This window comes from Pan paniscus, chromosome 16, assembly GCF_029289425.2.
Source record: "Pan paniscus chromosome 16, NHGRI_mPanPan1-v2.0_pri, whole genome shotgun sequence".
NCBI lineage: Eukaryota > Metazoa > Chordata > Mammalia > Primates > Hominidae > Pan > Pan paniscus.
Window position 1 is genome coordinate 19,704,398 of NC_073265.2, and position 18,372 is coordinate 19,722,769.

General features: G+C 43.6%; 2 protein-coding genes across 9 annotated transcripts in view; both read left to right on the forward strand.

The window, feature by feature from the left end:
• LOC117975980 (E3 ubiquitin-protein ligase HERC2-like) overlaps positions 1 to 5,996 on the forward strand; it is a 91,699-nt gene extending 85,703 nt beyond the window's left edge. The window contains exon 12 of the mRNA XM_063596968.1: positions 83 to 5,996. The gene's annotated coding sequence lies outside the window, so the exon portion shown is untranslated. The remainder of the gene's footprint in view (positions 1 to 82) is intronic.
• A 603-nt stretch (positions 5,997 to 6,599) lies between these two features.
• FAN1 (FANCD2 and FANCI associated nuclease 1) overlaps positions 6,600 to 18,372 on the forward strand; it is a 40,132-nt gene continuing 28,359 nt past the window's right edge. For 2 of the 8 annotated variants that reach the window (XM_024925612.4, XM_055098800.2), the window contains exons 1-5: positions 6,600 to 7,140; positions 7,758 to 9,143; positions 11,363 to 11,503; positions 13,859 to 14,060; positions 17,115 to 17,348. In XM_024925612.4, coding sequence (XP_024781380.1) covers positions 7,910 to 9,143; positions 11,363 to 11,503; positions 13,859 to 14,060; positions 17,115 to 17,348 — 1,811 coding nt within the window. In that variant the 5' untranslated portion in view covers positions 6,600 to 7,140; positions 7,758 to 7,909. Of the gene's footprint in view, positions 7,271 to 7,757; positions 9,144 to 11,362; positions 11,504 to 13,858; positions 14,061 to 17,114; positions 17,349 to 18,372 lie in introns of all 8 variants that reach the window. The other 6 variants (XM_008961823.6, XM_055098799.2, XM_034938449.2 and 3 more) reach the window with 3 other exon arrangements.

The following is an 18,372-nucleotide window of genomic DNA, read 5'->3' on the forward strand; positions in this document are numbered from 1 at the left end:
GTATTTGGTTGCATTAGGCATATAAAAGAAGAACTTTATTAAGGGAAAATATGTTTCCTTTTGTTTTTCTAATGGAAAGCAGTATATTTCTTTTTATAAGAGTTTTGGTAGTGTAGGGATGAAGATGATGACCTGGAAGAAAGTGAAGACAGTAAACAATGTAAAGAAAGCTTGAGAAGAATGACCTTCACTTTGCCGGATGATGAGGCAACTGAAGATGCAGGTGTTTTAAATGTAAAGAAAAATTCTGATGAAGTTAAATCCTCTTGAAAAAAGACAGGAAAAGGTAATTAGGAATTTAAGGAATTTTTAATGTGCTTGACATAACTGTGGAACTCACAGACTACTAACAAATCTTCCCTATCTTTCTTTTTTTTTTTTTGAGAAGGAGTCTTACTCTGTCACCCAGGCTGGAGTGCAATGGCGTGATCTCAGCTCACTGCAGCCTCCACCTCCTGGGTTCAGATGATTCTGCCTCAGCCTCCTGAGTAGCTGAGATTAGAGGTGCATGCCACCATGCCTGACTAATTTTTGTACTTTTAGAAGACATGGGGTTTCACCGTGTTGGCCAGGCTGGTCTCGAACTCCTGACCTCAGGTGATCCTCCTGCCTCAGCCTCCCAAAGTGCTGCGATTACGGGCGTGAGCCACCGCACCCGGCAATTTTACAGGTATTATTACCTAGAATGAGGTGAAAGGACACGGTTAGGATTTTTTTTTTAAGTGTAAGGTAAGTTAAAATAGTAAGAAACAGTAGTAGCGTAATACCTGGCCATGGCTGGAAGGTGGGTGCTGATGATGGGCATTGGAACAGACCTGAATACATCTCTGGCATCAGGGTCAGGAGGCAGTGAGCCTGTCGCTTCCTAGTTCTGGTGTTTTTTTTTTTTTTTCCATGTCTTAATAAACAAACAAACAAAAAGCCCTCTTAGCCATTTAGAATAAGCATTTCGGGCCAAGGGGAGCAGAGAGAAGTATGAAGTTTACTTTTTCTCTTCAGTAGAATAAAAATTACTGTCCATTTTTTCAATGTGATTTGTCAGAATAAATCTTTAACGTATTACAGGTAAATAAAAGAAAAAAAAGTCCCTACAATCCAAATGGATATTTGGATAATTTTACGAAGTCTATATTAACACTTTAGTTCTTTTTTATCAGCCCACAATAAAGTCCCATATCCATGAAGCAGTTGCTACCCTTTACTCACTAGCGCCAGCCCCAACAATCCCCAGTCTGTATCCTCTTTGTAGATTTGCCTATTTTGCATATTTGATATAAATGGAGCCTTACAATACGCAGCCTTTCATTTCTGACTTCTTGCATTTAGCATCATGTTTTCAAGACTGTAGCATTTGCTTGTGCTTCATTTCTTTCTTATGGTTGTATGGTATTCCATTGCGGGTATGTACCATGCTTTATCTGTTCATCCATTGATGGCCATTCAGGCTGTTTCCACCTTTTGACTGTTAATCGTGCTGTGCACATGTATTTGTTTGAGTACCTGCTTTTAATTCTCTTGGTTTTACACCTAGGAGTGGTTGCTGGGTCAGATGGTAATTCTCTGTGTAGCTTTTTTTTTTTTTTGAGACGGAGTCTCGCTCTGTCACCCAGGCTGCAGTGCAGTGGTGCGATCTCGGCTCACTGCAACCTCCGCCTCCTGGGTTCACACTATTCTCCTGCCTCAGCCTCCCGAGAAGCTGGGACTACAGGCACCCGCCACCATGCCCGGCTAATTTTTTGTACTTTTAGTAGAGATGGGGTTTCACCATGTTAGCCAGGATGGTCTCGAGCTCCTGACCTCCTGATCTGCCCGCCTTGGCCTCCCAAAGTGCTGGGATTACAGGCGTGAGCCGCCAGGCCAGGCCTTCTCTGTGTAGCTTTTTGAGGAACTGCCTGCCAAGCTTGTTGCCATTGTGGCTACATCATTTTACAGTCCCATCAACAGTACCCAAGGGTTCCAGTTTCTCCATCTTTGCCAACACTTGTTATCACTTGTTTTCCTTTAACAAAAATTGTAGCCATCCTAGGGGGAATAGCTTAGTTCTCTACAGAAGTAAATATCAAGGGAATTAAATTTAAAATTTTGAATGTTAGAGGTAATGGTTACTGTGGCTCCTAAAATGCACGTCACATTTTTTCTTTGGTAGGCGCTGGAAGCATCATGGTACTGCTCTTTTAATTTTGCTTGTGAGATGTTTCTTTGTAGCTGAAGCTTTGGTGATGAGAAATTGGGAATACCCTCATTTGCCTTTAGTGTTTTGTCCTGTGATATATATCAAGCTGCTTAGTTTGATGTTGTTGAACTTATTTCCTAAGCAAAAAACAGCGGAAGAAGAAAATCCAGAGTACCCATGATGGTTCCAGCGCCAACTCCCTCACAAGCAGTTGTCTACGGCAGAAGCCCCTGCTATTTGGGGTCTTGATTTCCTTCTCCCACTGCCCTATCATTTCACAAAACAATAGCATTTTCATGCCTGTGCCTTACTTCTTTCCCCTTTGGGAAATGATCTCATGTCACCTGAACAAAGGCTTAGTGTAGGCTATAGAGCACTATCCACAATCAGATGCAGAGGACAGCTATGATGAAGTGAATCTAGAAGCAATAGAAGCTCAGTACAGCCAGGGATGTAGACTGCAGTCTGCAGAGTGTTCTGTGACCAACAAGAGCTCATTGTTTCAACCTCCCCATCCAGGGAAAATTGCCTTTTGCCTGATAGGCTCTCATATTGATTTGACGGAAATGCAGTAAGCCTTAGTCCAGATGGGTGGAGAATGTGGACTAAGATTCCACCAAAGCAACAGGTAAAGTCGTTCTGGTTTTTAATCTACAAGGGATCAATCACAGTGGTCAAGAAGAGCCTGTGGAAGTTTGCACTCTGCATTCCTGTTATTGCAGAAGCTGGCTGCAGCAGGGGAGAGCTAGGCTGTATGGGGCTAAATTAAGCACTGGTTTTTGTCCATTTGTGCTGCTATAACAAAATACCTGGAACTGGGTCATTTATAAACAACAGAAACATTTCTTATGGTTCTGGAGGCTGTAAGGTCTAAGACGAAGGTGCTGGGAAATTGGTTGTCTGGTGAGAGCTGCTCTCTCTGCTTTGAGATGGTTGCTTGTTATGTCCTTACTTGGTAGAAGGTGGAAGGGCAAAAAGCCACCAAAATCACTCCGTCAAGCCTTTTATGAGGATGGTAATCCCATCCAGGAGGGCTTTGCCTTCAAGACTTAATCCTCTAAAGGTCCTACCTCTTAATATCTCACTGGCCATTAAGTTTCAACACATGAATTTTGAAGGACACATTCAGACCATAGCGTTCCACGCCTGGCTTCTCAAATTCATGTTCTCAAATGAATACATTCATTCCATCCCACTAGCCACCAAAATCTTAACTTGTTCCGGCATCAACTTTAAATTCTAAGTCCAAAGTCTTACGTAAACATATAGGTAAGACTGACAAGGTGTGATTCATCCTGAGCCTAATTTCCCTCCAGCTGTGAAACCAAACAAGTTATGTGATTCCAAAATAGAGTGGTGGAATGGGCATAGGGTAGATATTCCCATTTTAAAAGGGAGAAATAGGAAAGAAGAAAGGAATAGCTTAGTCCCAAGTAAGTCCAAAACCCAGCAGGGCAAGCAACATTAAATCTCGAGGCTTGAGGATAATCTTTGACTTTATGTCTCACCTTCTTCCAGTCACACTGGGGTGAGGGTTGGTTCCCCAGGGGTTCAGGTGGCCCCAACCCTATAACTTTATTGGGTGCAGCCTGTGCCCTGGCTCTCACTGGTTGGTCTTGTGCCTGCAGGTTTCCCAGGCTGCCATTGCACACTGGTGGCTGTAGAGGTCCAGGGTCTCAGGGGTGGCCCTGCCCCAATGGCTCTCTGGGCATTGCCTGTGAAGGCATTCTCTGCTGTGTCCCCACCTCATGGCAGTTCTCTGCCTGCATCTGATGCCCCTCAGTCCTTGTCACACCTCAGTCACTTGGTTTTCCGGCTGCCAACTCTCTCTTCCTCCTGCTGCACCAGCTCAGTCTCTTTTGCGGGCTCTTCCTCACTGCCCTACCTTTTGTTATTGGAATGCTTAGTCTTCTGACCATTTAGTTCTCTATCTACAGTCAATCCTTGGTCCTATATATTAATTCCATTTAAACCCCAACAACTCCCAAATTTATATTTCCATCCTGACCTGACTTGATTAATCAAAGGATTTTCATCTACAAGCATGTCTAACCAGTATCTCAAACTTACATGTCCGAAACTGAACTCTTACGCTTTCCCCTCCGTCTTGCCAGTTGCTAGGCCAAAGGCCTCAGTTTCCCTTGATTCTTCTTCTTGTACCTTACCACCTTTACCATGAGCAGATCCTGCTGGCTCAGCCTTCTAAATATACTCGGAATATGATGAATTCTTATCAATTGCAATGCCAACACCCTGACCCATGCCACCATCATCTCTCCTTGGATTACTGCATCAGCCTTCTGTTTTCCTTGCTCCCTCTCTTGCTTCCCTCCTTGTGTGCCCCAAGCTCTATTCTTTTTTTTTTTTTAGATGGAATTTCACTCTTCTTGCCCAGGATGGAGTTCAATGGTGTGATCTCAGCTCACTGCAACCTCCGCCTCCTGGGTTCAAGCGATTCTCCTTCCTCAGCCTCCCGAGTAGCTGGGATTACAGGTGTGTGCCACCATGCCTGGCTAATTTTTTTTTTTTTTTTTGTATTTTTAGTAGAGACGGGGTTTTGCCATGTTGGCCAGGCTGGTCTCAAACTCCTGACCTCAGGTGATCTGCCCACCTTGGCCTCCCGAAGTGCTGGGATTAGAAGTGTGAGCCACCATGCCCAGCCCCAAGCTCTTTTTTTTTTTTTTTTTTTTTTTTTTTAGACGGAGTCTCACTCTGTTACCAGGCTGGAGTGCAATGGCAGGATCTCAGCTCACTGCAACCTCTGCCTCCCGGGTTCAAGCAATTTTCCTGCTTCAGCCGCCCGAGTAGCTGGGACTACATGCGAGCACCACCACACCCAGCTAATTTTTGTACTTTTAGTAGAGACGGGGTTTCACCATGTTGGCCAGAATGGTTTTGATCTCTTGAACTTGTGATCCACCCGCCTCTGGGAGCAGAGTGCTGGTATTACAGGCGTGAGCCACCACGACCAGCCCCAAGCTCTATTCTGAATGCAACAGGGAAAGGGGTCCTTTTAGAGCTTATGCTCAAAATCTTTGTCTCCCCTCCTCCCATCTCACTCAAAGTCAATGCTCAAATCCATACAATGACCTGCAGGGTCATACATCAGGTGCTGGCAAACAGTAGCTGGATGGCAAGTTAGCCAGCTATTTTTGTAAATAAAGTTTTATTGGAACAAAACCACACTCATATGTTACATATTGTCTGTAGCTGCTTTCACACTACAATAGCTGTGTTGCCTAGTTATGATGGAGGCCACATGGTCCCAAAAGCCTCAAACATTTACTCCCTGGCCCTTTACGGAACAAATTTGCTAACACTTGCCCTCCATGGTCTGGCTCTCTGCTGCCTCCCTGGCTTTGTTTTCTTCTGCCTCCTTGGGGTTCTTAGAGCCTGCTAGACAATCTTCTGCCTCACGGCTTTTACATGTGCTGTTGCTGTTTCCTGGCCTACCATGGCCTTCTCTCAGTCCACACCGTTACCTCCTTCAGGCCAATGTCAATCTTCAAATGTCATCTTTTCAGTGAGGCCTTTCCTTACCACTCTTTCAAATTGTAACCTCACCCCTAAGATGTTTCTGGCTTTACTTGTCTTCAGTTTCACCACATAGTTTACTTTTTATATTTCTCTATCTCCTTCCACCAGAATGTATCCTTCATGAGGCGTTCCCCTCCCTCCCATGAAGAATTTCCTCCCATTCCTCATTGTTCACTGCCACATATTTTCAGCATCTAAAATGTTACCTGGAATGAGGTAGGCAGCCAATACATTCTTGTTAATGAACTCCCTATTTATGTCCTTATTCTCTTTAGTTTGCTCATTTATTTATGCACTCATTCAGTGTATATTTATCAATAATTACACAACGCTAGCCACTGCTGCAGGCAGCAGCGATTTTATAGTAAAGGCAACAAGCACAACCGCCTGATGTTAAGAAGCTTGCATTCTAGGTCATTCATGGTGGGCTGGAACACGCTGGTGTCAGTGCTTCAGGGCTGATTGTTAAACTTTCAGGTGTTAGGCTGGGCATGGTGGCTCACGCCTATAATCCCAGCACTTTGGGAGGCTGAGGCGGGCGGATCACGAGGTCAGGAGATCGAGATCATCCTGGCTAACACGGCAAAACCCCATCTCTACGAAAAATACACAAAATTAGCTGGGCGTGGTGGCGGGCGCCTGTAGTCCCAGCTACTCAGGAGGCTGAGGCAGGAGAATGGAGTGAACCCTGGAGGTGGAGCTTGGAGTGAGCTGAGATCGCGCCCCTGCACTCCAGCCTGGGTGACAGAGCGAGACTCCATCTCAAAAAAAAAAAAAAAAAAATTCAGCTGTTAAACACAGCCATTATTAAAAGTTAAATCATATAGCTTTACAAATAAATTACATTAAAAACAGAAGTCATAAATACTCAAGACGCCTCACTTCCTAGTCGCCACATTTTATTTCTTGGTTCTTGATGTTATTATTTCAAGGGTATCAGATAACCGGTGATTAGTACTACCTTTTGGAAGACCCAGCTCAGTGGTTTTCCAACTGAAACTCCCTCTCGCTTATTCGCAGGAGTCAGCTTAAGTAGAGCTCCGCGTGTTGGTTGCAGAAGTCGCCTGTCTTCCCCGCAGGAGGCTGTCTGCTCGCTTTGACACTGAATGCTCCCCCAACAAACACGTTTAGCTTGCTTGCCCTTCTCACCGACTGGGGAGAGGAGTCTCAGAGTGCACAGTCGCAGAGAAGGCGTGCGGGGGCGTGCAGGGGCGCACAGGCGCCTGCCTCTGCGGGTGGGAAAGGAAGGAGGTGCCCGGGTTTCCGCTCCAGGGCTCAGCCTGCCTTGGCCACCTACGGTATGGGAGCCTTTAACGTGGAAAGGAAAGGAGATCGATCACTCGAGCCTCCACTTGCCAAGCCTGTGGAAGCGAGACGCGGGAATCGGCTGGGAATGCCTGGAAGCGCCGGCGCGCGGAGCCAGGTGGGAGGTGCGAGGTGGCCGCGCGGGGATCTTGGGTGACAGGGCACCGAGGGAAGGAGGACGCGAGGGCAGCCAGGCCCGAGGGAGCAGGGAGAGTGGCTCGGGCTCAGTCGCGTGGCCCCAGGTGCGCGTCCCAGGTGCGCGGCCTTGGCCCAGCAGCGTCCGCCGTGCTGGCCGGGGCCTCGGCTCCGCAGCAGAAGCCGCGGTGGTGGCAGCCGGCGCGGGCGCAGCTGCCCGCGGCTGGGGCGTTTCATCTGCGCCGGCCTATGGGGCGGGCATCGCCCTGGGCCACGCGCTGATCGTCTCCATCTCACTCAGAAAAAGTTACTCATACAGTGGTCTTGTAAAGGGTCTGAAGTGGTCAAATTGTCCCTTTTTAGAAACGGATAGTTTTAGGTCTTAAAGATGTCCTAGAAATTACCCTTACAAGCCCAGCTCTGTCATTTGATAGTAAGGGACACTAAGATCGCGTACAGAGCTTGTCGGAGGGGCTTGGTCTTCTGTCTCACGCTCAGGGTTGTCTCTTCATTACAGGAGACCTTGCTCTTAAACGTTTCAGAGTTCGCTTTTCCCCTTGCTGAATTCATAAAAATGTTTTTAATTTATATGTGTTTCTTCTTGTAGGAAGAAGAAATTGTCGAGACGAATAACATGAGGTCATATAGAATCCCACTTTTGGTGATTTCAAGTCAAGAAAGTAAAAGTAAACCATTGCTATCTTTCACCTTAAATATCCTGTGTTTTATTGCTCAGAACATCCAGTTTTTCTAATACTCATGATGTCAGAAGGGAAATCTCCTGACAAAAAAAGGCCTCGTAGAAGCTTATCAATCAGCAAGAATAAGAAAAAAGCATCTAATTCTATTATTTCGTGTTTTAACAATGCACCACCTGCTAAACTTGCCTGCCCCGTTTGCAGTAAAATGGTGCCTAGATATGACTTAAACCGGCACCTTGATGAAATGTGTGCTAACAATGACTTCGTTCAAGTGGATCCAGGGCAGGTTGGCTTAATAAATTCAAATGTGTCTGCGGTAGATTTAACCAGTGTTACCTTAGAAGATGTAACACCAAAGAAGTCACCACCACCAAAGACAAATTTAACCCCTGGCCGAAGTGATTCAGCAAAAAGGGAAGTAAAGCAGAAGACCAGTCCCTACTTTAAAAGTAATGATGTGGTGTGCAAAAATCAAGATGAGCTGAGAAATCGTAGTGTGAAAGTCATTTGTTTGGGAAGCCTAGCGTCTAAATTGTCCAGAAAATACGTAAAGGCTAAAAAATCAATAGATACGGATGAAGAATTTGCCGGTTCTAGTCCACAGAGTTCCAAATCCACAGTTGTTAAGAGCCTGATTGATAACTCTTCAGAAATTGAGGACGAGGATCAAATTTTGGAGAACAGTTCTCAAAAAGAAAACGTGTTTAAATGTGATTCTCTAAAGGAAGAGTGCATTCCTGAACATATGGTAAGAGGAAGTAAAATAATGGAAGCCGAAAGCCAAAAGGCTACCCGGGAATGTGAGAAATCAGCCCTCACCCCTGGATTCTCAGATAATGCGATCATGTTATTCTCACCAGATTTCACTCTTAGGAATACATTAAAGTCTACTTCAGAAGACAGTCTTGTAAAGCAAGAGTGTATCAAAGAAGTGGTTGAAAAACGTGAGGCATGTCATTGTGAAGAAGTAAAAATGACTGTTGCTTCAGAAGCTAAAATACAGCTGTCAGATTCAGAGGCAAAATCTCATAGTTCTGCAGATGATGCTTCTGCATGGAGTAACATCCAAGAGGCTCCTCTGCAGGATAACAGTTGCTTAAACAATGATATCCCTCACAGCATTCCTTTGGAGCAGGGGTCAAGCTGCAATGGTCCTGGTCAAACAACCGGTCATCCTTACTACCTTCGGAGTTTCCTTGTGGTGCTGAAAACCGTACTTGAGAATGAAGATGATATGTTGCTCTTTGATGAGCAGGAGAAGGGAATTGTAACTAAATTTTATCAGTTATCAGGTATCTTACGCATGTGTTTGTTTTCAAGTTTTCATTCCCCTTTTGCTGCTCTGATTGGGGCATGATGTGATGGGCAGTAATCTAGTGACCGCAAGGAGTCACTGTGGTGGTGTGAGCACCCTGTGGGAGTGTTCATGGGAGTCGGAGCATACTCGAAGGTTTTATTGAGAGGGATGAATGGAAAAGAGACAAGATTTTGTCCCGGGTGATGTTTACTCCTGCTGAACTGTGGTTACATTGGAAGCAGCTGTTTTTCTTATAGGTACATTTGATAGTTATGAAACAACCTTTTCCAGATTAAAAAACAATATAATGTGACTTAGAAAAGCATACTTTGCATTTTGAGCGTGTAATCAGGCTTTCCATTAGGTTGTTTTGTTGTTCCTCAAAGATGAAAGTAGAATAAAATACAATACGGGAAGAAAACAAACCAACCTGAGGCATATTTTCTTTCTCCCAACAACATTTTAGATTCATGGACTGTTGCCTTTTAAAGACAGGGTGTGGAGGAAATGGAAACTTTCAAGCTGAAATTGGTACATTAAAAATATTAGTCTATGCCTGAAGTCCTTGGCAGCCAGGGGTGGCTCCAAGCCAGCAGTGCAGGTTTGTAGTAAAAGCCACCCTTGTGTCTTTCCGGTGTTATTCAGAGGGCCATGATGGCTCTGTGGAACCATGTCCCTGAGGGCAGGAAAAAACATGGTAGTCACACTGTCGTTTAGTAAAATGCGGCCATGTGTGACTCCTCAGTAGATAAAAAAGAGAAAAATCCTGAACATTACTATTGATGTTCAAGGGAAGGATTTCTATTTTAAATTCGCACAGTGGAATTATGGTATTCCTTGGGTTACTTTTTAACATGTGAGCGGTACTTCTCTGGGCACAGCTGTGTGTAGTATCCACTTCCATCTCTACTTTTGCTGTTCTCACCAGAAGATGGACATAATAGCACATTGGTTTTTCTATCCAAACTAGTCACAGATCTTTGGTTGGGTGCTGATTGCATTCCTGGAGTATTTCAGAGATTGGTGGCTCTGTAATTCCATGTAATTGAGAAATAGGAACAGTTTTCCTAGTGCAAGTTCTGCATATGCATGTGTCTTGCACTCCATGGAGAGTCATGTACAATCTGCTGGTGTGTAGAAATAATTACTGCTAATTGTTTTTGCCTTTTTTTTTTTAAATTTTAAGTTCTTTTAGAGACAGGGTTTCTGTCTGTTGCCCAGGCTGGAGTGCAGTGGTGTAATCATAGCTCACTGTGACCTTGAACTCTTGGTCCCAAGCGATCCTCCTGCCTCAGCCTCCCAAAGCACTGGGATTACAAGCATAAGCCATAGGCTGGGCATGGTGGCTCAGGCCTGTAATCCCAGCACTTTGGGAGGCCGAGGTGGGCAGATGGCCTGAGGTCAGGAGTTCGAGACTAGCCTGACCAACATGGTGAAACCTCGTCTCTACTAAAAATACAAAAACTAGCCGGGCATGGAGGCGGGCGCCTATAATCCCAGCTACTCTGGAGGCTGAGGCAGGAGAATGGCATGAACCCAGGAGGCGGAGCTTTCAGTGAGCCGAGACTGCACCATTGCACTCCAGCCTGGGCAACAAGAGCAAAACTCCATCTCAAAAAAAAACAAAACAAAAACAAAACAAAAAAACAACCAAAAAAAACAACACCAGCATGAACCATCATGACAGGTCAATTTTGCCTTTTTAAAGAAGAAAGGAAAATAAATGTTGGAAATTTTCAAAATACAATTAAGCCATTTTAGAGTTGGCCGAAATTTAAAGATAATCTGGGTAATAGGGAGATTGAGACCAAACAGGTTAATTAAGAAGCTTGGTCAAGATTGCTGGGTTAGAGATGACTGCCCTACTGAAGCTAGACATTTTTGTTGGAAAATTATTTCAGATTATTTTCGATCAAATCAGAATAATGCATATTAAGCTAAGAGCAGAGAACAAAATAAGAATTCTGGGTAGGGCTTTTCTGAGGGAGTAGAAATGTTGATGTCTAGAAAACGGGGAACTTGATCTTAGAAGTTTTAAAATGACCAATAATTGTTACCAAAGTTTTAAATGTACTTTCAAAATGGTTTATTCCATAAAATGAAGGCCTTATACATACAGTAAGCATATGTGTATTTCTAAATCGTACATTTATTCACCTTAGGTTTAAAAGGTAAATGCAGTGATTTTCAACATTTTTCTTAACTTTATTGCAGCTACTGGTCAGAAGTTATATGTAAGGCTCTTTCAACGTAAATTAAGCTGGATTAAGATGACCAAATTAGAGTATGAAGAGATTGCCTCAGACTTAACACCTGTGATTGAAGAATTGACGAATGCAGGCTTTCTACAGACAGGTATGACTAGTAGAAGGAGATGTGAAATGAAAATATGATCTGAAGAATTGAGCTTCTGCAGAATGATGGCAGTAGTATTATGGTGCCCTCCCCGGGGTGGTGCCTGGTAACTTACTGTTTTTTAATTGAATTTTTAATCTTAGGACAACAAATTACTCATGTGATGCTAAAGCCATTCTTAGCCTGAGTTAAGAATACTAGAATAATGAGAGATCGTCTGCTGCTGTTTTCTTGACTGTGGCAGGTTTAGAATGAAAGTCACCTGGGCATAGACATGGGTGTGTGCCACAGAAGAAATACATCCCGGCCGGGCACGGTGGCTCACGCCTGTAATCCCAGCACTTTGGGAGGCCGAGGCAGGTGGATCACCTGAGGTTGGGGGTTCGAGACCAGCCTGACCAACATGGAGAAACCCCATCTCTACTAAAAATACAAAAGTAGGTGTGGTGGCGCATGCCTGTAATCCCAGCTATTTGGGAGGCTGAGGCAGGAGAATCACTTGAACCCGGGAGGCTGAGGTTGCGGTGAGCTGAGATTGCACCATTGCATTTCAGCCTGGGCAACCAGAGTGAAACTCTGTCTCAAAAAAAATGGATACATCCCTTCTTGGCGCTCTCCTTCCAGCAAGAGCTTGACTCATCTTACTCAGAGTCCTCTTCTTTATGATAGAATAAAGCTGGTTGTTTGAAACCCATATTGCCTCTAAAAACTTCATCTGCCCCCCTTGCACACACATACAGCTCTTCGATTATGTTGATTGCCTTAAGCATTGTTGAATTGCTTTAAGCCTATGTGAACACTAAGGAGAGTCTATCTTCTGCAGTGATACCCTTCGTTGTCTTGTCAGTAGCATTCGTTAAGTACCTACCTATGTATTGGGTACAAAATTGTACTGCATTAGGAAAGGGAAATGTGAGCCTTGGGTTCAAGTTGCTGACATTTTAGACCAAAATAAGCGAATCAGCCAGATGGTTTCTTTGGGGCAGAGTATATTGTGGGGAGCAGTAAGTGGGGATGAAGCGAAGTGAGCAGGAAGTGTGTTAGGGTGGGGCTGGATGGCGTGGGATGGGGAAAGTTGCGGGAGAGGCATAAAAGCTCAGTGAAGGCGCTTGGATGTGAATGGTTAGTAGTGGGACACAGGACCCTCTGCAGAGCAGCGCTTCCCACACATCAGTGCCAGCAGGGTCACCTGGGAACTTGATACTCAGTCCCCACCTGACTTGGAAAATGTGGTGCAGCTTCCGTAAATTCATATGTCTGACAGGCATGCCAGGTGACTGCTGCAGGTGAGCCTTGACTTACCTTCAAATGAGCAACAAAACCAGGATCCTAGTGGCTCACCATGGCACTCAGTCAAGTGCAAGTCCCATCCATGCTCCAGCCCCATGGGGCCTGGCTCTGGCTGTCCCTCTCGCTTTCTGCCACGGCCACCCAGCCCTCAGTGTTCTTCACCAGGATGAGTGCATTCCTGTCTCAGAGCCTTGGACTGACTTTCCCCTCCACCCAGGTCAGTTTCCACCACGTGGCCACACGGCATAGTTCTCCTTTCCTTCCCCGCTGCGTGGTGTTACCTTGTCAAAGGTTTGCCTGACTACTGTGTGAAATACAGCCAGCCTCCTGCCAGCTTCAGTTTGCCTCCTGAGTTGTGTTTTTCTTTAGAGCAGTTATTACCACCTGATAAATTTGCCTGTTCATTTAATTGTTACGCTGGGAGGCTAGCTCCTATGGATGGGATTTCTTTCACTGTAGCATGCCCGGGGCCTTAGAACATTACCAGGCCGACAGTGTACACCCAATAAATATTTGCTGAATGGAGGAAGAAGGCACTGCCCTAAACTTGTGAAGCCTTGAAGGCAAAGACCAGCGAGGTCTGACTGAGCCGAATTCCTAGGCCAAGTTTGGTGTCGGGGCCCACAGTAGCCGAACAGGCTCACGAATGCCGAGTGAGCAGGAGAGGCTTGTGGGAAGAAGAGGGCTGATGATCAGTTCTCTCTGACCTGGTTTGAGAGGTCCCATTTTGTAGGGGTTTTGTGACGAGAAAGGCAGGGAGTATATATTCCAAGCAGATGTTGAGATGCCCAAACCATAATGGCTATCCATGTGTGTCTTTATTTTAGTTATGTTTTCCTTTAGATTTTAGTGAGAAATTCTATTATTTGATAACTTTTAAGAGATATAATAATAGTGTTATTAATACATTAATAATACCATGTTAATAATTCCACATTTAATGATTGGTTTGGCCAACTAATTAAAATTTTCTTAGTAGCATTTCATTTTATTTTCATCTAACTAAGGTAAATAAAGCTAGAAAATAGTAAAATTTAAAAAAACTTTTTTTTTAAACCATTTCAGAATCTGAGTTGCAAGAACTCTCTGAAGTGCTTGAACTCCTTTCTGCTCCGGAACTAAAATCCCTAGCCAAGACCTTCCACTTGGTGAATCCCAATGGACAGAAACAGCAGCTGGTGGACGCCTTTCTCAAATTGGCCAAACAGCGTTCAGTCTGCACTTGGGGCAAGAATAAGCCTGGAATTGGTGCAGTGATTTTAAAAAGGTTTTGTTGGCTATTGTTACAGTAAAAACATTTAAAATGTTGATAGCACATATTAACTTATAGTAGATTGTATACTTGATTGAACTGTAATTGTTTATTTCAGTTGTAGTTAGATTGAGAAGGCTGGAAAAGCCTTAATTGCAATAGCCTGGATTCTTTCTTGGGTTATTATTCAAAATTTTTGTCGTAATACCGTACTAATTTCCAGGACCAAGAAAAATCGGAAGGCAATAGGCCTTTGGTAAATTGTAGTATTTTATTTTCCGAGAAAAATACAGTTTTAAGTGATTCTTATGGGATTTTAAGGTAAACTATTCAGTCAAATTTTTATTTTAGTTAAGTTTTTGTTTACTAAACAAAGTATAATCAGGCAGTCTTAATGTGCAAGTTTTCCTGAGTTTAAACGTAACAATTTACCAAAAACTGTGAGTGGCTTCTTTTGTCCTTGAGAAGCCCTTGACCTGTTTCAGTTGAAAATTACAAAAACTTTTAGAATTGATTTCTTTTGCCCATGTTATTTATATAATCAAACTATATCAACTCTAGTCTGGGAATTCACTACTGTGGAGTCGAGGATGAAATGAGAGGATGCTTTTGAAAACACTTTAACATGATGTTGTTATTTATTTTATATATTTGTTTTGTATATTGCAGTTGTTATGAGCCCATCCTTGTTGGGGAGGTGCTATAAATACTAATCTTTAATGAAACATAGGTGTAATAAGGCAGACATTAAGAAAAATATAAATACCAACACTTGAAAAAAGCTCGTATTATAGATTTTTAAAAAGTACTTCAATAAATTACATACTTGTAATTAATTGACTTGAGAAGTATAGAATCCTCATCTGTGTGGTATGTTAAATGTCTTCTAAGTCCTTTCTTTATCTAATTGTATTTCTTAAGTATTTGATGTTAACCTTATATGTAACATTTTATAAGCAAGTAAACATTAAATTTAGCCACCCTCTGGCTGGGCACAGTGGCTCACACCTGTAATCCCAGCACTTTGGGAGGCTGAGGCAGGTGGATCACAAGATCAGGAGTTCGAGACCAGCCTGGCCAATATGGTAAAACCCTGTCTCTACTAAAAATACAAAAATTAGCCTGGTGTGGTGGCAGGTGCCTGTAATCCCAGCTACTTGGGAGGCTGAGTCAGGAGAATTGCCTGAACCTGGGAGGTAGAGGTTGCAGTGAGCTGAGATCGCGCCACTGCACACCAGCCTGGGTGACAGAGTGAGACTCCATCTCAAAAAAAAAAAAAAAAAAAAAAAAATAGCCCTTTCTTGGTATATGCACTTAGCATAGAACAGATAAAGTAAATAAGATGAACATATTTTATCTCTAACTTTGGACTTGTAGGAAAATAGAATCCTCAAGGCTGTTTTAGTTCTAGTAAAAACCACTGTCCTTTAAGGTTGTCCTTTATTTCTTCATTCTGATGGTAAAGCCCAGCAGTGGAATTTCAGAGTCCCTGCCAGCCCCACGCTAGGGCAGCGCCTGGTGCTTTTACTCTGCTGTTATGATAAAGAAACAGAAACAGCCACATTATTACAGAAAAAGGCACATTATTTATGCTTTCTTAATCCTTGCAGGAGTCACTGCTTAGTTTTCTGTGTTTAATGCTTCCTTTTGCAGACTGGAGGCTGTGTCCACTGGGGGCATCCCCGGGACTCTGTGTGGAGGTGGATGAAATGGGTACTTTGGGGCAGTCTGTAGATGAGTGGCTCTCAGTTCAGTGGTGGTGTGATAGGAATCCCACCCCTTCCCCTTCAACTCCATGATGGTGGCACTCATCTCTCCCACACCCTCTGGGATGCAGTGCTGCTTTTGGTTTAATAGCTTCTGCACCAGGAGGGTGTGACATCTTTCACTAGCCAAGTGGTTCTCAACTGGGGGCATCTGGCATCATCTGGAGACATTTTTGGTTGTCAGTACTGGAGGTGGTGAAGCTAATGGCATCTAGTGACTAGAGGCCAGGGACAGGGCACTGCTGAGCATCCTATAATTTACAGGACAGCCCCTGACAACAAAGAATTACCTAGCCTAAATGTCAATAGTGCTGAAGCTGAAAAACCCTGCTATTGATGGTGTCTAAGCTGCTAGAGTCAGAGGGCCCACATGGTCCTGGATTTAATTTAGACCTCCAAGCCCACCTTGCAGACATCCAGAGTTGAAGTGAATTCACTCCAATGTTATCCTAGAATAGAGATGCTGCTGGACCATTCTGTACACTAGAGAAGGGGTCTGCAGCCCCCAGGCCATAGACCGATAACTGTCCATTGCCTGTTAGGAACTGGGCCACACAGCAGAAGGTGAGCAGTGTGCCAGAGAGCATGACCGCCTGAGCTTTGCCTCCTGTCAGATCAGCAGTGGCATTAGATTCTCATAGGAGTGTGAACCCTATTGTGAACTGCGCATGCGAGGGATCTAGGTTGCGTATTCCTTATGAGAATCTATTGCCTGATGATCTGAAGTGGAACAGTTTCATCCCGAAACACCTCCCTCAACCCCAGTCCATGGAAAAATTCTCTTCCATGAAACCACTCCTTGGTGCCAAAAGCGTTGACTGCTGCGCTAGAGAACAGCACCAAACTTTGGCACATACATTTGCACCACGTCTTGGTACACAAAATCTGATGTTTTACCTGGAGCCTTTGATAATGACATTTTAAAGAAATACCATTATTTAATCTAAATCATCACTAGAATAAAAAATTGAGAATTGCTTCATGTTGACTAGGCAATACTTTTCTGAAAGTTTTCCTGGTATTTGAAGCACTCATGACCAGGGTAAACCCCAACCTACTGTGCAGCCGAGGAAGGAAGCACTTGTATGGAGCCAAACCATGTGTGGAACCATTTGGAGATGTACATTCATTTACTCCTGTGTATCCCTGGGTGAGCTCTCAGCCCCAGAGCAGTTAAGTAATGCTCCAGTGTTTTAAAATAGTGAATGTCATTTCTCTTTATTTTAGATGAAAATAATTTGTAAAATCTGACATCCAAATGCTTAAAAAGCTAAAAGTTATTTCTACATTGTACATTTTTCAGAGCCAAAGCCTTGGCTGGACAGTCAGTACGAATCTGTAAAGGCCCCAGGGCTGTGTTTTCCCGCATCTTGCTACTGTTTTCGTTGACCGACTCAATGGAAGATGAAGACGCCGCTTGTGGAGGTCAGGGGCAGCTTTCAACAGTCCTGTTGGTCAACCTCGGCCGAATGGAGTTTCCTAGTTACACCATCAATCGGAGAACCCACATCTTCCAAGACAGAGATGATCTTATCAGGTAAGATGATGTTAGCTCACTATAATGTCTATATGTGTATTTCACAATTTAGTAAAAGGTTTTGTTATTTTTTTCCAGCCAAAGTAGAAACATTAAGTCCACAGCCAAAACAGTTTTTAATCTTTTTTTGCCCCACTTGTATACATTTCTATGACTATAGGGAAAATGTAGAAGTGTGCTGAGATTATGGTTGCCAAAATCCAAGGAATTTTGAGTTAGAACTACAAAAACTTTCTCTGGTTTATGTTTCCAAGTACCTTTGGAAGGGAGTATTTTTTGTTTGTTTGTTTGTTTGTCTTAATTTGAGACAGGATTTCGCCCAGGCTGGAGTGCGGTGGCATGATCACCGCTCACTGTAGCCTCGACCTCCTGGGCCCAAGTGATCCTCCCACCTCAGCCTCCCAAGTAGCTGGGACCACAGGCACATGCCACCACACTCAGCTAATTTTTGTATTTTTTTGGTAGAGATGGGGTTTCACCATGTTGCCCAGGCTGGTCTCAACTCCCGGACTCAAGCAATCCGCCCACCTTGGCCTCCCAAAGTGCTGGGATTATAGGCGTGAACCACCGCCCTCGGCCTGTATTTTTTTTGACACAGACATATTAACAAACTTGACTTAGGAATATGTTGTTGGCATGAACAAGACTGAAGATGAATATTTTCTTATTAGTAACACTTTAGGTAAAGCTATTAATAACTTGTATATTGTATATCATACATATGATAATTAGATATACAGATGATAAATTAGAAATTTTCACTAATTTATATTGGCACACGGATTTAGTGAAAATTTGGTTTGTCCAATAAAAGTAGTTTTTGAACTAAAAGTAGAACTACCATGTGATCCAGCAATCCCACTACTGGGTAATATCCAAAGGAAAAGAAATAGGTATATTGAAGAGATATTTGTACTCCCATGTCTATTGCAGTCTATTCACAATAGCCAAGATAGGGAGTCAACCTAAGTGTCCATCAGTGGATGAATGGATAAAGAAAATGTGGTACATATACACAATGGAG